The following is a 23,537-nucleotide window of genomic DNA, read 5'->3' on the forward strand; positions in this document are numbered from 1 at the left end:
GTGGGGCAGCCTGGGAACCCTGAGAGAGATGGTCTTGCTGTCTCAGCGATGGTGGGAGGTGGCAGCATGAAAAAGGGCGGTCAGGGAGGGGACAAGTCTATAATGCCATCTCATTATGTTTTTCTCCCAAGAATCCCATTTCCAATGGCTTTCTTTCCTGGCATCGGTTGTAAATTTTGTCTTACTGCTGTGAATAACGCACAATTAGCCATGGAAAATGATCCGGCCGCCCCAGACGGAATTCTAAGAAGGCAGGAGCTCCTTTGTGGAGCTCTCCCTGGAGGGAGGGCCGGGGACAGCTCCGTCTTCGCCTACCTTCTCGTAGTTGGTAAAGCCGCCCATGACGGCGGGATCCACGATGCCGTTCAGGAGCATGGAGAGGGGGTTAATCGGGAGGCTGGGGTCGCCCGCGTGCTGCTGAACCAGGCTGTTAATCTTCTCATTGGTTAAATGCATGGTCTCGATGGCGTTTTCCAGAGGGCTGATTTCCACCTGAGAGGAAGGAGGGAGGAAGAAGGAGCTTTCACTCGGGATGTGATATTCATTTTGGGGAGCTGACTGCTGGTGACTCTCTGGGGCCCGGGGCGTCACAGGAAGAGCAAGGGGGCCGTGCTTCTGCTCCCCTCCTGAGGAGATGGCATGCTGGCATTTAGGGAGGTGTGCGAAGCACTTTACACATATTAGCTAATTTGGCTCCTGCAACAACTCCACCCATCTATTCATGGGTTCAGTCATTCATTCATTCATTCATCCATCATTAATTCATCGAGCATTCAGTAAGCACCTATAGTATGCCAAGTGCTGACTGGGTGGTCACCAGCATCCTCTGAGCTGGGAAGTTCCAGTGGTGAGATTTGAATCTAAGTCTTCCTGATGCCAAGTCTAGCCTGCTGTTCACCACATCCCCGACCCGTCTTCTGTTCGGTGCCCAGGAGAGTCATTCAGAACATCTTCAATGTCACTCGCAGGCCTGTATCCTGATGACATTACACTCAGGATCTCAGTAATAGCATTACTAATCATAACTGGCCTTGATGACATTTGATTTTAGGTTTAGAGACATCATCCCACTGGATCAAAGACCCACAGGGGCTCTTTGGGGGACTGTTTTGAGTCTCCCAGGTCTGGGACTTGATTCTGGGTCAGTGCTCGCTGAATCATGCACAAACCAGTGATCTCTCCCATACCTGAGGCCAGGCTTTCCTCTTGTCCCTCTCATTCTGACTTAGTTTGGAAGCAGTCTTTCTTAGTTCATGCCATGGAAGCTTGGGCTTTCTAATCTTTTTTTAAAATCACTTTTCAACAGGGGCTGTTCAAAATTCAAAGGGAGGATGGGAAGGCTTCTCTGCTTCAAGAGGGACCTTGTCGGACTGGTGTCGTCATAGGACAGAGAGCTGAAGCAAACGTGGAAGTGGTGGGAATTCTGCCTCTCAGGTTCAGACAAAGCATACGCCGGCCCCTTTGGCTGCCTCCTGCTCTCTAGTAGAATAGACAGGGAGCTGCGCTTGGGGGTAGGAGAGACCTTCCTTTGTTTGAATCTTGGCTCTCACACTTATTACCTCCATGTCTTCATCTGTAGGATGGGACTAGCGGCACCTTACTTAGAATTTCCTGGAGACCAGAGAAGTTGAGTGATTGGTGTAGGGTTGCCTTGCCAGGCCTGGAAGCCAGGCCTTCCTGACTGTATGCCTGGCTCCCTAGCCACTAGGCTGTGTAGACAACTGTCTGAGAGTATGACGTAAAGAGAAGGTAAAAGTTGGTGAGGAGCAGACACTTCATTCCTAGCTGACTGATAGCTTCCTGGCGTGGATGGAGGGGATTTTAACCTTGGGAGTGTGCTGTGCCAATGAAATGATGGCTCCGGGCCCTGAACCCCCAAACCAGTACAAGCTCATGCTCCGGCACTCTGAGTGGTGGTGATCATTATTAACAAATTGGTTTTGAAAGGCTAGGAGGTAAATCTTTTAAGAATCATGCGTTGGTCCATCTCTGAACTAAAGAAACACTAAGGTCATTAAAAAACCCTCCCCTAAATGGAGATCTGGGTAGGTAATTGTGAGATAAAGGGATGGGGAGCGAGACAGAAGCATCTTTAGCTAAAATAATACCAAAGGTGGCCTTAGGAGGGGAGGGTCGGGGAGGGGAGGGAGGCCAGCTACTGCCTGAGTGAGCCCCAGGAGCTGGGAGCTCATTACCTGCCCTCCATCTCCATCAATCCCTCATTAGCAGAGAGAGCGGCTGCCTCTGCGCTGCACAAGCCACTTACACACACACCACTTATAATCAAACCTTTTCGAATGTCAGCCTCAAACCTGGAAACTGATTGCATTATTCTCTGTTTTAATTATCATTTAGCAGCATCTTCTGTGGGCTTATTTTCAATTCAAATGATTCCGGGCCATGATTAGGTGGTCAGGCGCGGGAGTGTGTCAGGCTCTGGGTAGTTTTAGCTTGTTTGAGATCCCAAAACTGGGGGCTTCCTGATGGAAGGAAGGACGTGGCAGGCCCACGTTTGGGGGCTTCCTTTTTCTCCTTCCAATATCCTCTATCTTGGAGACTCAGGAAACTGTTAGAATGTGTCTGAGAGGCCTAGGGGTGTCTGGGCCAGTTAAGGTAGGCCTCCCAAATTGAGGAACAGCTGGAGAGGGCAGAGAGCCCCAAGGCTTTCCAGGCTGCCCAGTTTTGTGTGTGTGTGTGTGTGTGTGTGTGTGTTTATTCTGAATTGTGGGGCCGCTAGGTGGCGCAGTGAGTACAGCATCGGCCCTGGACTCAGGAGGACCTGAGTTCAAATCCAGCCTCAGACACTTGACACACTTACTAGCTGCGTGACCTTGGGCAAGTCACTTAACCCCAATTGCTCTGCCTTCCCCCCTCCAAAAAACAAAACAACACAAAAAAAAGCTCTGAATTGCTTTTTGGATAAGCCTGTAGGATCCCAGGTTGAAAGCCCACAGGGTCTCACAAGGTCATCCAGCGCATCCCCCTCACTGTATAGATGGAGAAATGAAGATCTGGGGTGGGGGGCGGGGTCAGTGGTCTGCCCAGGGTCATGCAGGCGGTTTTGGACTCTTCCTCCCTAGAGGCCTGATAAACCAAAAACTTCTGGATAGGCACCATGCCTGTGATTTTCCTTGTATAGGGAATTCACAGATGGAGATGCTCTATTTGCCAGTGCAATTTTCCCCAATGTAGAGATTTAGAGCGTTCCCTGTGGGCACAGAGAGATGAAGAGATTACGGGGGCTGCACACCCTAGTTCCAAGGCCAGTCCTCTACCCATCGTACCAAAAAACTGACCACTGCACAAATCAGAAAGGGCACTATTTCCTGGAGGCCAGAAACTCAGGGCTCCAGCCTGATATTATACCTTCTGTAGGAAGATGTCCATCCCTGGCAAATCCAGCCTGCAGAAGAATGCCATCTCGCTCGCTCGCTCTCACAAAAGGTCAGGCCTCATCCTCCTTTCTCTCTCTTCTGGCATTATTAAGCTTCTTCACTCAGCAGTCTGACTAATATAATCCCTGATTACACAGGATTTTACAGGCAGAGGGCCATTAGGAGGATTTGTGCGTGTTTATACAAAGGGTCTCTTCTTCTGGGGTCACCATACAAATCCCCAACGCAGGCAATCCAGGACAAAAAGGGCTTTCCTGAGCTGTGACAGGCCTCCTGGGAATGAACAACTTTAAGGTTTACCAAGTGCCCTGGGAGGCAGGGAGCGGCAGTGTTATGATGCTCGTTTTACCAGGACGAAAGTGCTCCTAAGCCAGGCCAAGTGTTGCCCAAGGTCACCCAGCTCATAAATCTCACAGCTGGGATTCCAAATCAGGTTTCTCTTGTAATGTTATTTCTACCTCATCAACCTATCTTTCCTAAACTTGTCTGGATTAATATTAATGTGAAATTCATGAAACCATTCAAAACATCCTATCCTGCTCTCAAGTATTGGCCAACCCTATCCATGTCCAGTTACTTCACTTCACCATCATCTACTCCACAACTTTTCCTTGTCTGCCTAAAAAACAAACAATCAAAAACTGTGGCCCAAGTCTCCAGACCAGCAATCAAAAAGGTTATCATGAACCACAAGGCAAGCTATTTTTTCTTTCTGGAGAAGAAAACTGGGAGTCGAACATTGCCCAGCTGCACTTTTGGGAAATAAAATACTCGATGCAGTTTCTGAGGATGGGCACGCTGATGTCCAGGAGGATGAGACTGAAATGGCTGTAAAGAAAAGTCTGAGCTTGTTTCAGTGTTCAAATAGAGAGAGACATTGAAACAATAGGCAAAGGGCTTAGAGGATAGAACCAGTGATGGGAAACTATGCTGAGTGACTGATGAAAGGTGAGTTTTCTGTCCTAAGATAGAGATGTGTGTGACCAAGTAGAAGTTTTCCAAGTTATCCACCAGCAAAAGCATGTTGTAGGAAAACAACTTTGCCCTGCTAATTTACGGCTTGCAAGAGAGCTGGTGACTGCCCTGATTTATTCAATCCAGTAAGCACTTATTAAGCACCTTCAGTATGCTTACTTGAGCAGGCCGATAAGGGACACACCCTTGTATTCTCAAGATGCAGAAGACCTGTTCTGTGAAGTTACCTCAGGGCCCACATGTAAGTCAGGGGTGGGGGTCAGGTGCCTTACCATGAAAACGGACTTGACCTCAAACCATCGTAAGATCCCGGGTAACTTATAGGCCGTTGTGTAGATGGTCCTCTCTATCCACATGTTCTGTGGAGGTATCATGAAAAGAAGAAAAGAAAACATTATGAAGAACAGCTCATCAGTCAATGGATGGTACGTATCATGCGCCAGCACCAGGAGTACAAAGACAGAAAAGAAGCAGCCAATCATTAACCCCTATGGGCCTCAGTCACCTCCTTTATAAAATGGGGACAGAACAGCTGTTACCTCACTGAGCTGTGTAAGGATCAAACACAATAACTTCTGTAAAGCCTTTGGTAACTCTTAAAGCCCTCCGTGCATCATCGCTGTTACTGCTCTAGCAGAGAGGGCATTTGAACCCAGGTATCCTGACCCTTGCCCTGTTGCCCATGAGCCCAGGTTAGAGCCCACACTTTCTGACTCTTAGGGCTAGCATTTACTTCAAGCCCCTATCTGTAACCCCTTGGACGGACCATGTTCTGCTCCCCACAGACAGCGATCAGTGTGGACGCTGCAAACCACGGCTCGTCCCAGGTATCTGTTACGGTCAGTGTGGCCACGGTGCTAACGCATGGGTCCCATCTCTTAAGTGCATGATTGATGGGCCTCTGTTCCCACTTCCTCCTTCCCACTAGGCAGTTGCAAATATTTTTATTCTTGTTGTAGAATGAGACCACAGACGTGCCGAGGTTAAGCAAATCGCTGCAGGCGACATCGGCAATCAGTGGCGGAGCTCAGAATAACCCAGGGCTCTCAACTCCAGCCGCTTTTCCTCAGCATTAGATAGGATACTTTCTCTCAATTGCACTGAAAATTCTTAAATTGGACCCATTAAATCTTTAAACTTGGCTGAGGCTTTTAAGAGGGAGGCATTTAGCTCTTGAGAATTATATTGCCAGGACCTAAAAATGTCAAGTCTTTCAGAGGAATGTACACCTGTCCTCCTGGATGGGAAATGCAGGTATCTGGAGACGCCCTTCCTTCCTTCAGCCCCCAGACAGTGTGACCAGGAAAGGGAGCACCGAGAGGGGCTGGGGATGCTGGGCACGGGCAGGGCTGCCTGGGCACGGCGCAAGCATGTGGACTCCTCCCAAAATAACAAAGAGAAGATTATCCAGAATCGTCAGCCCAACCAAGATGGAGCTCTTCATTATCGTTATCAGATACAGTCCAGCTGCCAAGTCACAAAAGTGAATTAGGATAGGCATCACAAAGGAGGGGTTGGGTTTCCTTAAGATCAGGGACCCAGAGTTGGAAGGGAGGGGAATAAAATGAGAGATTGGGTCTAGCCACCTCATTTTCCATGTGGAACCCTTCCCTCAGTCTTTGACTTCTTTGGTGCATATGTCTAGCAACAGTATCACTGAATACAAGGGTTTTACTTTAGGGTTTCCATGCAGCCCTGTTGGACATCCCAACTGGATATCCTGCAGGTATCTTCCAAAACAGAACTCACCCTCCTTCTTCCCAACTCAGAGCTCTTCCTAACTTCCTTATTTCTGTAGCAGAATAGTATTGCACCATAGAAAAGATACAAAGAATTCAGAAGAACTGGTGAGAGCTTGTATGAACCGACGGATAATCAGGCACAAGGAGAGCCAAGAGAATAATTTATAACCCCACAAAAACTCTATATAACACTGTTCTGAAAAATGCACTGACCCACTGGGAACTCCCAGGACTGATGGTGAAGCATGCTCTCTGTCCTTTGGAAATCACAGTCTCGGAGTTACCTAAAGCAGTGAGGGGTGAGTGACTGGCCCACGGTCAGAGGCAAGATTTGACCCCAGGTCTTCTGAGCTCTAGGAATAGGTCTGTTCACTACGTCAGGCCAGCTCTCAGGTAGCAAAAATACCTGAAGACACAAACAAAACCGTCCCTTCCCTCAAGGAGCTTACACCTTTGTGCCCATTACAGGTCTCTCTGCTGCCTATCGGCAAGGCCCCACTACTGACTCCTTGTCACAGCAAGCACCCTAGCATGCCTGAGACAGCCCGCTAGCACAGGTTCTTTGATCTGCTTTTCTAGGAAAGAGCTGTTTAAGAGGTCAGCAACCTCACTTTAATTTAACATATATATCATTCACTTAGTTCAGGGGAAAAGTCAGCACCCTGAACTTCAGAGAAAATAAAAACAGAGAAACAAAGACCAACAGACAGGGCTCTACTGCCTGAATCAAGGCAACATTGCTATACACTTTACATGCATCACTGGATCCAGAGCGCCTTTACCTCTGAGTACTTGGGAAGATCTAAACATATGGCCACTCAGAGTCTCCACCAGGGAATCACAAGGTCCTTCTCATGAGGGAGCCCCCAAAGCAAAATCCCACCTCAGAGTATATATATGCTTCTCAGAGCCAGAGGGCATCACAACCCTAATTAGAAATTAGCAAAAGGTGTGAGCCTTCCTACAAGCAAGCCTCCCTTAATCAAGCTTCCCTTAATGGGCTCCATGGTGAGGCCTATTAATGGAGGGAGGGGAATAGATCTTCCCATTTCATTAACATTACACTCTTCAGAGACCATGGTGCCCTGTGACTTGCAACTGGGGTGAACTGAAGGGAGGATGAGTTAGAAAGCTGGTCTTTGTGGCATAAGTGGCCTGAGATCACTTAAGGTTCTATGCAAATTCCCCGTGGCATTCAGCCTGATCTCTGCCTGGTTCCCTCTAGACTGTTTGTCAAAGCATGAATGGATCTGCTCCCTAGGCCAGGAGGGAGCACCCAGAAAACCCAAGCCATGTTGGCTGTCCTTTAACCTGAGTAAGCCCAGAGGGGAGGGCACAGCCTTCTGGGCACCTCCACGGCCATCATGTCCAGCTGCAAATTAATCTAAGAATGACCAGATATATCCCGATTATATTCAACAGAAAGGCTGATTCCAGAAAAGGCCTGTAGGGGTGTGGGCACCATGGGTATAGGTGCCTGCTGGGGATGCTGCCAAACAGCACACAAATACCTGGTGAATTTTTAAGAATAAATAAACAAAAGATGTTTGAGATGGAGTCAATTGTGTTTTATTTGTAAATCAAGCCTTTTGTGTGTGCTAAGAAAGTCAGGGGAAGCAAACTGTCCTTTCCAGGGCTGACACAAAGGAGGGGCAGGGTGGCTGTGGAAAGACAGCCTTGAGCAAGGGGCCCCTGGTTTCTGGCCTGCCTCTGCCCTTGGTGGACGAGCCCAGGGACTCTGAGAGAGACGCTAAGAGTGACAATGGCAGCGACAATGATGATGACCACAAAGATGATGGTGATGGCTGTCACTGATAGAGACAGCACTTGAAAATCTGCAAAGCATTTGATCCTCACGAGTCTGAGAGGCTGAGGGAGGGGCCATTATCATCCCCGTTTTACAGATGAAGAAACTGAGGCTGAGAAAGTTTCTAGGTTCATCCAGCCGGTAAATGTCAGAGGCAGGACTCTAACTCACGTGTCCTAAATGGGAGCCTAAGTCCCTAACCATTATAGCACACTGTCCCTCCTGCCTGTTTTTTAAGACAACGAAGCTAATTGGAGATTCTAACTCCTCTTTCCTAAGATAGCTCCTGTACAAATGTCACATCCCACTGGGCCTTCTCCAGGCTACACAGCCCCAAGGCCTTCCCTAACCTTCCTCCTGAGGAGCCAGCTGTGGGGTCTATGCCAAAGGGCCACGGAGAAATGCTCTTGGAGCCTGAGGTAAGTCTCCTGATGATAGAGAAGGGCATGGTTAATCCTCTGGTCTCTTTACCTTCCTGCTGGTTTTGATACCTCCAGAAAAGAGCTTGCTTAGGACGCCAGAGATTTCCTGGCTCTTCTGGAAGTGACCCCTGGCAGCCAGACTATGGCCTTATTTGGTGATGGCCAAGGTGGTTTAGTGGCCCTTGATTTTGTGCCCTTGGATCCTCTGGGGAGAGCTCTGGGTGGGATTCAGGGCCTCAGGACAATCAGTGGAAGCCAGCAAGGGTCAAAGCCCAGCTTTGTGAAGGGTGTGGCCTTTCTCCAGCATTTCTCTGGCCTCAATTTCTCTATATATATGAACCAGGGGGTTGGATGAGAGCACTCCTGAGGCTCCTTCCAGCTCTAAATTCTATGATATTCTTCACAAAGTTTTAAAAAAAGAACGCTATTCAGTTGTACAGTTATAGACACATTATATAGGATCATGAGATCCTAGATTTTGAGCTGAGAAGAGGCCTCCAAGGCCAGTTTAAAGCTGAGGAAATGGGCCCAAAGAGGCTGAGGAACTTGGGTAATGACTAAAGGCAGGATTTGAATCCTGTTCCTTTGACTTCAGATCTGGGGTTCTTTAAAGATCTGGCTTGCTGGAAGCCACTTGGGTCCTTTTTCTCTTGTCCACCCAGAGGCAGAGAGCAGCCATAATGACAAACTGAAGCACAGCAAGCTTTACAACCAGAAAGTTGTCTTTTTTCCTTACCGCAAATTCATTATCAGGATTTTTCTCTCCTTTTCTGATAGGTCTTGAATACTCAAACCTCTGCACCTCATTGACACGATAGAAACTGTTGAAACACAGGACAAATATATTAATGGAAAAGAAATAGCTCAAGGGACAACCAGTCACCGGACATTCAAACAACCTCGTGGCTGGAACAGTCCGGCCCATCTACATGTCATTTCTCCCAGGCCTCTGTTTCCAGATAGAATCTATGATCCTTCTGGCAAACAAGATAAAAGCCTGACCTAACTAGGTGTTTCAAACTCTCCTCCTTGGGCAGGCATTCAGGAGTGGTTTTAATGAGCACTGAAACCAAGAGGGACAGATGTAGGAGGAGGGAGAGGACCTTGACTCCAAAATAACTGTATTTTTGTTTTTTAAAATGATTTAAAATAAATGAGAAAGCACATAATATGATTAACAAATAGCAAAATGGTCTTTAAGTGGGAAAAATCACTCCAGTTTTTCCCTTACACAAAGCGCATGTTTTAAACACAGCTCTGCACACGTGTCCAAAGAAGGGGACGGAATTTATGAACAAACATCCCAAACAGCAGTGGTGCTCCCCAAGTCAACAATAAATATTTTAGTAGACAATGTGGTTCTGCATTTGCTTAATGATTCACTCTGAGTAAATTGTGGGAAAGCTTAAATTTTATGATTTATAAAAACAACCGTGTATAAATAAACATGACATCCAGTTTTACTTCTATTAATGCTTTTAACAATAGGTGAAAGAAACAATATTGAATTTTACGGGCAAAAAAGTGACTCCCAAGTGTCAGGATGATGAGAAAGCAGCTCTCAGGCAAAGTTTGGCCACAGATTAACACGGGTAAGGACGGGTATCACAGAAGAGAGAATATTTCTATGATCAACACACCATTCCAGCCAAGAGCACCTTTTCTGACTTCTTTCCAAGCTTGGCTCAGGTGTAGGCACCTCCTAAAGCAGGTCCTTTCTGATACCCCAAGATGACAGCATTCCTCCATCTTCCTCAATTAATCATGTGTGTATTTATGTCTTTACAAGTGATATGGCCCAGCAGGACAGAAGATCCTCGAAGGCCAGGACCACTGATGGAGCTCAAAAGGACCTCATCTTATTTCACAGATGATGACAGTGAGGGCTAGGCATGGCAGGAGACTTGCCTAAGGTCACAGGTGGTAGAATCAGGATTTGAAGTCAGTAAGTATTTCACCACAACTTTTCATTTTTGAAAATGAATGGAAAGTCAGAGCCTAATATAATGGCATACAGCAAGTGCTAAATAAATGCTTGTTTCAGCAACATTACTAACAGAAACATGAGCCAGTTGGAACACAGGCCAGAATGCCATAAAGAAACACGTTCACATTTAACATGTTTGATGGAACCCTGAATGTTCTTTGTCTGCCTGGGATGAGAGAGAAGCACTGTACAGTGCAGACCTGTTCCCTTTGCTTCCACACTGGCTACCTGAAGGCATAAACTCATGGCCCATGCTGCACTCTGACCACAGGCTTTTCTTCTATTGGCTTACACTTGTAAATGGTGAACCAATTTTTACCTCCAAAGCAGATGGGGATGCTTGCTTGGTTGTGGGGTGGGGTAAGGGGAAATGAGGATTAGGAGCTTCCATTCAGAAAAATAAGGCAAGGAAAAAACCTCTGAAGTTCATCAACAAGAGGATCATTAGATGGGCAATTTCTTACCTCACAATTTGCTCAGAAACAGGTCTGTGGAATTTCGGCGGCAAGTCAAGTTTGGGCTTCACGGTGAAGCATTGAATGTCTGAAGGGAAGAGTTAAGGGTGAACAAACGCAAGAAGGCAAAGGTGCTCTGGTGGGTGGGCACCTAAGTCCGCAGGGGACAGAGCGAGGCCATGGCACGACTGAGCAGCCTTGAACCCCAAACCACAGGAGGATACACTGGCCAGGAGAGTTTTTAATGTCATCTCCGGGGGCAGACGTCGTCTTCATCTTCTCAGCATTTGGAAACTGGGTCAATAACCTCGCTTCGAAGTCTTCCCGACGTTCATATTCTTTTCCCCGGTAAATGAAAACTTTGCCCTAGAAAGAGTAATCTCTGTCAAATGCTAGCACAAAAGAAAAGTTTGGAAGACATCCACCCCAAAGTGCCAGACTGCCTGGAGCCCAGCCCGCTGCCTGCTTTCAAAGGTCAGCTAATTCAAGCACCTTCCCTAAGATGATAGACATTGCTAGTTCTTCCCATGATCTTCTTCCCCACTGTGGAAGGTATACAGGGACCAAGGGCTATGTGGGGTGAGGATTCCAGTAATTACCACAGAATGAAAACTAGAGAAAGGGCCTTGGGGATCATTGGGCCATCCCAGAGAAGTACATTGAGGTGCAGAGAGGAAATAGCTCACCCAAGGGCACGCCCAGTAGCAGAGCTTAGTTTCAAATCCAGGGCCTTGGACCCCAAATCCAGAACTCTTTCCACACTGTGCCATGCAGTGATTCAGGCTGCTTTCTCACCTTATTTTGAAATCACCTTTTTCAAATAAAGTTAATGGAGGGAAAAGAAAGATTTTGGGGGAGAGAGAAGGAGAGAAAGTATAGGAAGGAGAAAGGAAGAGAGAGGAAAAATGAAGAAAAAAGAGAGGGAAAGGAAGACAAAAGAAAAAGGAAGAGGGAAAGGGAGGATAGAGGAAATAAAGAGTGGAGTCTAGCATTAGCAACTGCAATCCATTACACTATAAGCTAACTGAAGGCAGAGACTGTCTTAGGTCACTTTTTGTATCCACAGCATTTACCACAATGCCTGGCAAATAGTAGGCACTTAATAAATGTTTACTGATTGATTCCGGTGAGTCAGGGAAAAAACAAAAAAAAACGAGTTCAAATTCTGCCTTTGACACATACAGGCTCCATGACCCAGGGCAGGTCACTCGGAGCTAGAGGCGACTCTCTACAAAGTTTGAAATCAAAGTGATTTTATCAGCTATAGGGACTCCCAATACGCAATGGCTTTCCGATGAGTAGCAGCAATTCACCTGGGAACTGATAATTCGAGAGAGTGAACTCTGTACTCAGGGGCTAAATAACTTTCCCAGGGTTCTGGGGCTGGATTTGAATTTAAGTCTTCCTGACTCCAAAGTCCAATGGGCCACTATCCCTTCCTGACTATAACTGTGTACATAAAGGTTCTTTGATAAGGATTGGCTTGGTATCAGTTTCACAGTTTGACTAATGTATAGGAGTGTGTGTGTGTGTGTGTGTGTGTGTGTGTGTATGTGTACATACAGACAAAGTCAGTGACCTGACTTTCCAGCATGTATGGCGGGGCGGGCGGTGAGGAGTGGGATATGTAAGAGCATGGAGAGGAAATATTCATTTCATCACTTTGTCTCTCTAACTCTCAGTTGTTTTCTCTGTAAAACAGAGATAAAAATTTCTAGTGGATCTATTTCCCAGGGGTGGTGGTAGTCTCAACCATACTCCCAAGGGCTTTGTATGTAGATGCAAGGTATTATTATTAAGATTGAATTTTTAAAAATCTATCTGTTCTCCCCCAAACCACATCATGGGGACATGCCAGGATACTGGGTCCATATTTTTCTTCTATCCCCTTCTGTTGCAAGTGACAAAGAGTCCTTCTCCATCCCTTGTCTGCCTTCTGGCTTCCTTCATGTCCGTGTTCACACCCCCTCTTCTACAGGAAGCCTCTCCCCAGCTCTCTGAATTTTAGAGCCTTCTTTCTCTTAAGGATCATCTCCCATGTTTTTTTGGTCTGTAGCTGGTTCGCACATGGTTGTTTGTGTGTTGTCCTTCCCATTAGACTGTGAGCAGGGATGGCCCTTTGCCTGTAACCCCGGTATTTCTCACACAGTGCCTGGAACATGGTAGATGCTTGATAAATGTTTATTGACCGATTGACAAATTTATATTCTTTTTAGAAAGCAGACTAGGCTCCACAGCATGGTCTACGTCTGTGCCGATCTAGCCATTTCAGGAACTCTCTGCATAAGGTTTACTAATACAAAGATGCCATAATGTGAAAATATTAAAATGCTCTGCACTCATTAAGCTCCTTGGCAGAAGAAAGAAAGGCACAACAACGTCATTATTAACAAGAAAAGCACCAAAAGCATTTTCTCCAAGTGTTGATTACACTTTGTTTAGGAAGGCTCCCTCCCTTCAAAGGCAAAGACAACGAAAAACAAACTTACACATTTCTCTTTTGTGGAGAACACAAGGATCAGGAGAGACGTGGGAAAGGCACAATTCTTTTGAGGGGAGGACACCCCAGATGCATGAAAAGCTTTTTTTGTTTTTATTTTGTTTGTTTTTCCCCAGGGCCCTTTTTCTCTCAGCAGTGGATGAATGACTAAATATTACTGTGTTTGGTTTGCCTAAACAGCTAATGTTGTTGACAAACTGACCTCTCACCTGTGCGTGTGAGCTGTGATTTGTGAAGCATTATATATGCACATTATCCACAGTAACACCGAATAATTTAGTCAGGGAGAAGGGTTCAATATTAAGCATGCAGGTGAAATTCGCTTTCCTTCTTTGGAGTCTACGGCTCCTGCAGGGACCCCTCACTGTGCATGCTCAGCCCAAAGCTGGTGTGTAAATATGTCAGTGGCTCTCTCGCTGATGGTGGCTTTCCTACGGACGACCAGTTCCTTCAAATATTCAGGACTGGTTGCCTTCTCTCTTGTGATGCCAGGATAATCTTTTCCACAGGGCTGAACTCACTAGCTTTAAATCATGGCCAGATAACTGTCCATAGGGGCAGGGGGCACTTCATTAGAACCAAGTACGCAACGGGCAAGATTTACAGCCAATCACAGCCTGAGAGTTCTCAGGGAAGTTATTGATGACTTCTACCCTGAGCTGGGCATATATCTTCTTTTCCAATTTTAGAGGATTAGTATTCATCTCAAACGCATATCCAATTTAGAGGCTGTCCCTTAGAAATTTCCTGCCATTTTTTTCTGAACTACTTTGGGGCAAAGCTGTTCAGATTCAGGCTTTCTGATCAACTGCTCTCTTTAGACAGTATTTCCACAGCAACAGAAGAGACTCACAGGGAGAGCCAAGTGGGAGGGAGTGCAGAGGATGCATCATAGAGAGGGATTTCATTAAACCAGGGGACAGAATAAGTAGTCACCCAGCTCAGAAAATGAGGACGCATAAACCCTTCTCCTGCTGGCTGGCCCAGGCCAAAAGAGCTTCCTTTATAAAATGGCCTCATAATTTGTGAGGATTCCGAGTGGTAAACCATTAGTTCTTGGATGGAAGACTATCTGCCCCTGTAGTGTTGATGAATTCTAATAGAAATTCTTAAGAGACCAATCCCACAACCTCTATTGAATCACAAAATTACTGAACCTGAGGGCTTGAACAATCTGACACAATGTTGGTACAATCGCAATACAGCTCTTTTCATAACCATGAGTACTATTCCATGGCTTTCCCTGATGAAAGTAGAAAATCTTGTGTCTGAAAAGCAATGTCTGTAAGGGTGAGTATCTAAGAAATGTGAAGAAAACATAAACAGATTATAGGAAACAAGAAAGAAAGAAGGAGGGAAGGGAGGAAAGGAAGAAGGGACAGAGGGAGAGGAGAGGAGGGAAGAAGGAAAGAAAGAAGAGAAAAAGGGAGGAAAGAAGAAAGGAGATAAAGGAGAAAGGGACAGAGGGAAGAAACGAAATAAAAAAGGAGGGAAAGGAGAAAGGAGAGAAAGTAGGAAAAGGGAAGGAAAGGGAGAAAGAAGCCAGGGAGAGACCGAGAGAGAAAAAGAAAGTGAGAGAGTGAAAACAATAAAAAGGAAAGAAAAGGAGGAAGAGTGAGAGAAGACAGAGAAAAGAAGAGAAGCAGGAGAGAGCGACAGAGAGAGAGAAAGAGAGAGAGAGAGAGAGAGAGAAGGACAAAGAACAAGAGAGAAGAATAAAGAAAGAGAGAAAAGCAGAAATATAGAAAGAGAAGAGAAAGAAAAGGAAAGCGAGAGAAAGGCAGAAAGGAGGTGGGACATAATCCAAAAGAGAAAAAGAAAGGAGAAAGCCATTGAGATGTCTACCAACATGGCTGCGGAAGCCATTTTTGATTTGGGGACAAATGAAGACTCACCCATACCTATGACACAAAATTATTTTCTGTGAAATTAGAGGCAAAGTGATGCCAAGAGCAAAAAGGGGTCTGTGATGGCCAGTGAAACAACCACAGAAACATGTGGCTATTTCAGCACCAACAAGCCAGCTATGTCACATTGAACCGAGTTAGAGCTGGAATCTCTTTTCCAGAGTAAGAGGCATTTCTGTTCATTGTAATTAAGTTGCATTCCACTTTACCCTCAAGAACGTGGGAAATCCTTGTCCATAGTATCCGACGGCAAAATAATCAGGTTTGGGCCTGATCACTTTGACAATGCTTTCGTAAAACTGGGCCTGTTTTTTCTGCAAGAGAAACAGTGAGAACCTTTTCAGATTAGGACCAAACTTTTAGGAAGGCTTCTGTTCTTTCTGGCAGTGTGCACCTGTGGCCCCCACCTACACAAACGCACTGCTGGAGGACCCCTGGGTCATGGCACAGAACTCATTCGGAGAGCACAGGCCTCTAAACTTGAGGTGAGTCCCTTCATCTCTAACCACCCCCTCCCCCTTCCCCATCATGGGGGAAGTAGAGCTAGCCAGTAAATTCAAAGGAAATAGTTCTCCCTTTGTCTGAAAATCTTTGGTTTGGGTGTGGGGGGTGGGGGAGGTGGGGAGAACCAGCCTGGCAAGAACTCTGTACAGGATTACTATGAGACAAAGTCCAAAGAATGGAGTCTTTCCTTCTGTAACTTGAAAACAGCTCTTGTCCTTCAATCAGTCAGACAACACTGCATACTGATCGAGAGCTCAGCTGTTCAGTGTTGAGCTGAGCACTCTTGGATCCTGGCAACTTTGCACAAATGAAGGCAAGAGAACTGCTCAGGGAAGCTCAGTCTCTCCCACTGAAGAGGCAACTGCTCAAAAATCACTGGCATTTTCCCATCTGCAGATGCGCGCCCCGCTCCAGGAGAATGAAGCACCTTAGGCAGAGGGTCAATTTTACTTTTGTCTTTGTATCCCCAGCATCTCATACAGATATCAGGCGCATAATAAATGCTTGTTGAGTTAAAGCCAAGGGTGCCTGGAAGTTTATTTATTCATTAGTTCATTCCTTAAGGGTTTTAAGTGCTTGGCACTGTCCTTGGCACTGAAAATAGATACATGAGCAGAAACCGGGAAAAAACAATTCCTGCCTTGAAAGAGCTTACGTTCTAGTGGGGGGCGAACACATCTGAAGGACAACCCAAAACACTCTAATTTGGGCAGTGAGAGAGAGAGAGAGAGAGAGCACTAAAGGTGGCGCTAACAGCTGATTACTCTTGGGCATGTCAACAATCCACCATAAAAGACACAACAGCAGATCTGGAAAATCAAGCTGTTCACAGGCAACTGGGGAGAGGGGGCAGGGGTTCAGCCACAAGACATCCCCCCTCCCCCATTCTGCACTGAGCTGTATGAACTACCAGGAAAGGATTAGCTCAGAGGTAAAGGAAGCCACCTGCCTGGAGAAACCAGGCTATGGTAACTCAGATCCATAGTATGAGGCCAGAAAAGCCTGTATTCATTTAGATGGAAGGACACAAAGACCCACCAGCAGCTCGCTGAGCTGTTCGTAATCAAACATCTCGTTTTCATACTGTTCAGCGAGTTCTTTGCCCAAGGCAATGGCCTCTTCCCACATCTGTTTAAAAAAAAAATCACAAAACAAAATAAAATTACAACAGAAAAAAAACATGCTGAACCATGTACATTAGTCAAACTGTGAAACTGATATTAAAATCATTATCAAAACACTGCAAAATATCATTGTTTATTGGAAAAACAAGGCACACAAAATTAGAGAACAAAAATTAATATTATCTCAAATCTCTTTTTATTTTTCTTTTTAATAAATACCAGATTACTAAGCTGGCCATTCATGCATGTGAGGAATGTCTCAGCCTTTGCTTGGAGTCAGAGAATCATTGTATTTGAAACAGTTCCTAAGCCAAGCTACTGTTCTTGATTCCAAAGCTGCACTATTCTGAAGATGAACAATGGGCAGGATACTGCCTTGTTTAATCACAGATATCTAAAGCATTCTGAATGATTGAGTAGGAATAATGCTCCTTTCCACATGCCACCACCCTTCACCAAATCTTGATCAACTCTAAATAAATATTATGAAAATTTTTTGTTGGGAGAAATATGGAGAACTAAGAATCAAGGATGAGTTTGGTCTCATCCACCCTCCTATTTCTGAGCTTGGAAGATTCCCTGGTGAGTCACCATAATTCTTCAGAGATGGCAACACTAACTCCACTTGGGGTCTAAAACCAGGAAACCAATGCTTAAATATGGTGGCAGAAGAGGAGAAAGAGAGAGGGAGGGAGGGAGAAAGGGAAAGAGAGGGAGAGAGGGAGAGAGAAAGGGAGAGAGAGAGAGGGAGGGAGGGAGAGGGAGAGAGAGGGAGGGAGGGAGGAGGGGAGGGAGAGAGAGGGAGGAAGGGAGAGAGAGAGAGAGAGAGAGAGAGAGAGAGAGAGAGAGAGAGTGAGAGAGAGATAGTGAGAGAGAGTGCAATGGCATTGAGAGAGAGCAAAGTTTCTTATCTCTCTACTCTCTCCTACTAGGATATCAAACCTATGTTACACCTGTACTAAAATCTACATGAATGATAACTGTTTCATTAAAGAACTCAGGAAGGAAAATGTTCAACCTTTATGTTAAAAATTTATTGAACTTATCTGCTATTTTCCACAAGAAAGCCTTTGCCTAGGAATTAGAGAAACATCCTCAAAATGTAATATTACAACTAAGATCTCTACCAGAGTGGAAAAAGAGTGGTGGTGCCAGAAATGGAGCTGAAAGCCAGGAGGGAAAAGAAGGAGGCTGAGGGAGGAGGGAGAAATGGCCAGATAGTTCACTTGTCCATCTATCCTCTTTCCCTCTTTCTACAACACTAGTGAGGTTTCACAATTCTGTATTTTGGATTGTTAGAGCTGATTGCTCAGACTCACAAGTATAGTAAGGTGGGATTTCCTTTTTCCTTCAATTTTTTAAAAACTCTATTAAGCAAAGTCTCCTTTAGCATATATTAATTTCAAGAAAATTTTTATCAAATCTTGCCTCTGCTAAGTTACTATGTAACCTTGACCAAGTAGTTAACCTCTATAGGCCTCAGTTTTATCAGCAATAAACTGAAGGGGATTAGGCCAAATGATGTCTGAGTTCCTACTTAATTCTAAATCCTGAATTCTATTAATTGGCCAAGATGTAGATTTCAGTTTGAAGTAAGGAGAATCTTCTTGACAAATACATCCATTCCAAAGTGAGATGGACTGAGCCTGCTGTGAGTGAGTCCCTCATTATTAGAGGTCTTCGAGCAGAGGTTGGATGAACCCTTGAGGATGCTATAAAGGGGATATTTGTCCAACTCTAAGTTGGAGGGGACAGACACCAAGAGAGGTGTCTTCCACTTATCTCTGGGCTTCTGTGATCAGCTTTAAGGCTTTTAATCAGATACAGGAAGAGGGAGGGTATTAGCATTGCCTTTTCCCAAGGTGAATGCATAGCTAATAGTCTGGACCAGAAGTAGAAGCAAAATTTTGATCTTCATGAAAACTGGCAATGAGGTTGATCATGGCTCAGAAAAGGAGATGCTGGAGAAGCTGTGAGCTGGATTGGCACAGAACAGCCATCCCTGCACAATCATGTACCTCGGAGGAAGGAGGGACTCTACCACTTAGGAACCTGCTTGCTAAGGTCCAGAAATTGAGAAGAGATTGACTCACTGTCATTTTGTTTGTGCTAAAAAGTAAACTTGAATATTTTGAATTGTCCTCTGCATCCCTGTTTGTGAGATTACACTAGGACCCTCAGAGACAGCTTCAAGACCTGGGTTCAAGTCTTGCTTGAGACACTTGCTAACTCCTCTGTGAAATGGGGCTACTCTAGCTCCTTCCTCCCAGGTTTGTTGTGAGGATCAGGTGGAATCATGTACGGAAAGTGGTTTGCAAATATTATGCCATTTCTGGCCCTTACCAGTTATGACCATGGGCAAGTCCCTTATCCTCTCAGACTCACTTTCTGTATCTGTAAAGTGGGGATAATAACAACCCATACCTAACAGGTCTATCTTCAAGCACTATACAAATGTGAGCTAAAAATACATGTACATAGAAGTGTACCTATAGGAACACCAGCTGTTGTACTTTGATTTAGCCTCCTTAATCCTTCTGATGGCATTCTTGAAATCATGAGCTCAGGAAAAGCACAAAGCCTATCCTCTCCACTAATATTAGCTAAGACCTTTGGAGAGGATGACCTTTTTTCATCACTCAAAAATGATAGATTAGGAGAAGGTTCCATTTTTTAATGGTCAAGTCATTTGTAGTGGAGATGATTCAGTGAAGGGCTGGCTCAGGAGCCCATGCTCTTCTGCTTCCACAGCACAAGAGGAAAAAGGTGGTGTCATCCATCAGCTGAGGGAGAATAGCACAAGGGAAAGTGAGTCTCCTAAGCAGCTGCTGGTCATTGGCCCAAGACAAAGACCAAGGCAATGCACTCACTGACTGGGAAGGAGGCAAGGCCAGATGCATTCAGAACCAGGAATGGTTTTCTAGGGACAGTGGGCATTTTAGAGCTTTCTCAGATATTAGTGACTCTTCTTTAGTTCTGATGGAAAATCAGTCTTGGGAATCAAGTGGGGAAGTCAAGAAAGGGACTCCCACTTTTTTGCAGTCAAAGCTAAAATGATGTGGGGAGCAGGGAGGGGAGTACAGGCCTGACTTTTTGGGTGTTGTCTAAATCTGTGATTTCATTCCTACAGGGACTTCCCTGGGTGAGGGTGGAGGCGGATGGGGAAACTTTTGTGGTACCTTTGGCACACTTTTGACTTCAGATCATGGGATCATAGAATGTTAAAGTTTGAAGGAACATCAGAGTTCATGGAGTCGAATCCTCTCTTTAACAGGTGAGGAACTCAGGTCCCAAATAGTCAAGGGATTTCACCGAAGCTAGTGTTCCAAGAAGAGATTAGAACCTGGAACTTGAGAAGTTCAATGACTGGTCCAGGGTCACACAGCTCGGATGTGTTAGAGATAGGATTTAAACCCAGGTCTTTCTAACTCCAAATCCATCCCTCTACTCTCCACTCCATGCTGCCTCTTAGGCCTTCCTTGGGCCAATTCAAATCAATGAAATTGAACAGTAATTTACTAGATACTGATTACATGTAACATGCAAGAGCCCACATTAGGCGCTAGGGGTATAAAGATGGAAAACAAATCTGGATTTTCAGTGTACTGGTGAGGGAGTAGGGGAGGTAGGCCGCACAAACACTCATACACACAAGTACACACTCATACACAATGCAAGCGAGAATGTGCTCAGTGAAAAGAAAAAATCCAGAGACTGAATGAAGATGAAAGAAGAGATGAATTGCTGTTAGATTTTGTGCTGGAGCTGGTATTTAAACTGGTATTGAAGGAAAAGAATTTCAACAGGTAGAGATATAAATGGAGGGCCACTTGGTTACAGAGACATCTGTGCTAAAGCAGACAACACAGAGCACAAGCAGACACCGAGTGATGATGACCAGGCAATTCTGATTGAAACAGAGAGTTCAAAGGCCAAGCCGGCACCAGATTGCAGCGGTGGTGGGATAGGGGGCAAAGAAGTTTACATTTCATCTGTTTATCAGTTAAGAGCCAATGGAGAATTTTTTGTCTTTCGTATTCCCAGAGCTCAGTTTAGTTTCTTGTTTAATATTTGGTTAACTGAACACCCTTTTAGAGCACAGGAGTGATACGGTCAGAATCGGGCATGGAGGAGATGACTTTGGCTGCTGCGGGGAGGATGGATTGGCAGAGGAGGGAGCAGAAGGAGTATGGTGCCACAGTCTCACTTATGGTGGATGAGGGCTTGGACCAGGAGTGGGGATGGGCAGATGTGTGAGTGACCTGATTACAATTGGAACTGACTTCCATTTTATGGATCCAATCCTTCTTTGACTCAGTAGAATGTTGGCTTCTGAAGGGCAAGGAATGTTGCCTGTGGCACCCCCAATTTCTGCTGGTTCTGATGGTGCCATCCACCACACTAGCCTCATCAGTCCATTCATTCCAATTTATTCTTTTAATCAACAAATATATTTGAGTGCCTACCATGTACTAGTTGCTGGAGTTGTCATAAAGACACATACAAAGCAGTTCCTTCCCTCATGAGGCTGACACTTTATTGTATTGAAAGGTTCTGTCCATTCAACCTCTACAATATTTCTCACCTTCGAACCCTTTATTTTCCACTTCTGTTTCTGTATCAGCAGAGTGCCTGGCACATAGTCGGCACCTAATAAATGCTTATTGATTCACTGATAGACTCCAATGACTTGCCATTCAACACTGAGACATATCCCAGAGCTGTATGTGATCCACACTCAAGTTCTCCAATACAGTACCAGATCACCTTTTGAGAGACTGCAATCTTCTTCCTTCTCATTTTTCAGTCCCTGCTCTCTGTTCTTTCAGCCTCTAAATCACTCATCCCCTCCTGTCTTGGCCATCTTGCTGTCTTTACAGAACTTAGCACACAGCTATAACACATTACAAGAACTCAATATACGGCTGTTGAATAATAATCCACAATAGCAATTATTCAGAATTCCTTCCATACAAGCCTATGAGGAAAGAGGTCCATGTGTGATTATTCTTAGTCCATGGAAGCATGGTCAGGTGAAGTGACTTGTTCTCATTCACAGCACTATGGAGAGTCATAGCTGGGATTCAGACCTTGGTTTGGCCATGTCCAATCCAGCGCATCTTCCACTAACTGACACTGCTGCTTGAATGACTGATTGAATAAACAAATTCACCCAGACCACTAGCCTACCCATCACTGCCTAACAGTTTATACACGCTTTCCATTTGCCCAAACTTTTTTTGGTATTTAAAGCCCTTCACAAGCTGGATGCCATTCGTTCCCCTTCCCACACTTGACAGCCAAGCTGGCCTTCTTAGAGTTCCTCCCACACAACTTCCCGTTTCTCACCTCAGTGCCTTTGTACTGACTGTGACCCATGCCTGGAATGCCCTCCTTCCTCACCTCTGCCTTTCAGACACCCAAATTTCCTTCAGACTTCAGCTCAAATGCCACTTGCTACATGCTTGCCTCTGCCAGATCACCTTGTGTTTGTTTGGGGTCTTTTCCCCTCACTCAATGGCTGAGCAAAGGCTGGATAGCCACTCATGGTTGTCATAGGTACAGCGGGTTCTAATTCTGGTCAGAATGAGAACAGTTAGCTTGTCATGTCCCTCCCAGCTCTGAGACTCTGGGGTTTGTATGTCGAGACATTTATTTTGCATAGACTCATGCCCACATGCATGTACATATGTATATGTGTATATACACATATACACATACACATGTACGTTCTTTCCCCCAACAGAATGTCGGCTCCTTGAGGGCAGAGACTTGGGTTTTTGTCTTTCTGTCCACAGAACCTCTAGTACAGTGCCTGGTATGTGGTAGGCACTTCATAAACACCAGCTGAGCATCATTCTCACAACTTCAAATCTCTTTCCTCAAATCTCCAAACCCATGAAACCACCCTCTTCCTCCTTTTGTACAGATAGTACTTCTGGCTTTACTGAAAACATTGGGACCCCATGTCATGCAATCTCCTATCTTCATCACAACATATATACTTATCCAGTTACCTGTCCTCCTTCCTTGCAGGCTAACAAGCACACTAGGCTGGAAGGAGCCTTAGATCACATGCAGTCCAAAGTCTAGCATTAGAAAAAGAGGGATCTCTTCTCTCCAACACAAACCTGTGCTTTCAGAATGATCCCTCCTCATTTCTCCCTTCTACTCCTCTCTTCTGAATCTTTATCATTCTCTCAGCTAACTTGTTCCCTTCTTTAAAAACAAATGAAAAATCCAACCAACAACCAACAAACCAATGACAAATCTGTACGTTTTTTGTCTTGTTCCTTTCTTTGCTGCAGAATGCCTCAGACAAGAGGTCTCCCACCATTTGTTTTAGCTTCTTCATTCTTCTGAAACTGCTCTTGATGGTCACCAGTGACTTTCTGACAAAATCCAAAGAATTTTTTTGAAGCATGACCTTTTTGACCTCATAGTAACCTAGAATACTGAAGACTGTCCTCTGAGAGGCTCTTCACGATTGGCTGCCATGATCCTGAGCTCATCTGGTTCTTCCCCATGTCGCCAAATGCTCTTTGTTTCATTTGCTGGATCTTCTTGCCTTTTTGTCCCTCAACTATGGCTCTCAAGACCTAATCCTTAGCCCTTCACTCTCTTTTCACTGTGTTCATTCCCTCAGAGAAGCCTTGTTCCCTTGTGATTTCAGCTATTATATCTATGCTGTTGGCTCTTTAATGATTTTTATCAATCCT

At 45.2% G+C, this 23,537-nt stretch overlaps 1 protein-coding gene across 2 annotated transcripts in view; it reads right to left on the reverse strand.

Moving 5' to 3' along the window:
* DOCK1 (dedicator of cytokinesis 1) overlaps positions 1 to 23,537 on the reverse strand; it is a 604,993-nt gene that overhangs the window by 35,878 nt on the left and 545,578 nt on the right. For both annotated transcript variants that reach the window (XM_036734505.1, XM_036734504.1), the window contains exons 39-45: positions 16,733 to 16,822; positions 15,400 to 15,504; positions 11,008 to 11,149; positions 10,793 to 10,871; positions 9,078 to 9,162; positions 4,643 to 4,729; positions 316 to 492 (exon numbers count right to left, since the gene is read on the reverse strand). In XM_036734505.1, the coding sequence (XP_036590400.1) occupies positions 316 to 492; positions 4,643 to 4,729; positions 9,078 to 9,162; positions 10,793 to 10,871; positions 11,008 to 11,149; positions 15,400 to 15,504; positions 16,733 to 16,822 (765 nt within the window). The remainder of the gene's footprint in view (positions 1 to 315; positions 493 to 4,642; positions 4,730 to 9,077; positions 9,163 to 10,792; positions 10,872 to 11,007; positions 11,150 to 15,399; positions 15,505 to 16,732; positions 16,823 to 23,537) is intronic.

The sequence above is a fragment of the Trichosurus vulpecula genome, chromosome 8 (genome assembly GCF_011100635.1).
Source record: "Trichosurus vulpecula isolate mTriVul1 chromosome 8, mTriVul1.pri, whole genome shotgun sequence".
Taxonomy (NCBI): Eukaryota; Metazoa; Chordata; class Mammalia; order Diprotodontia; family Phalangeridae; genus Trichosurus; species Trichosurus vulpecula.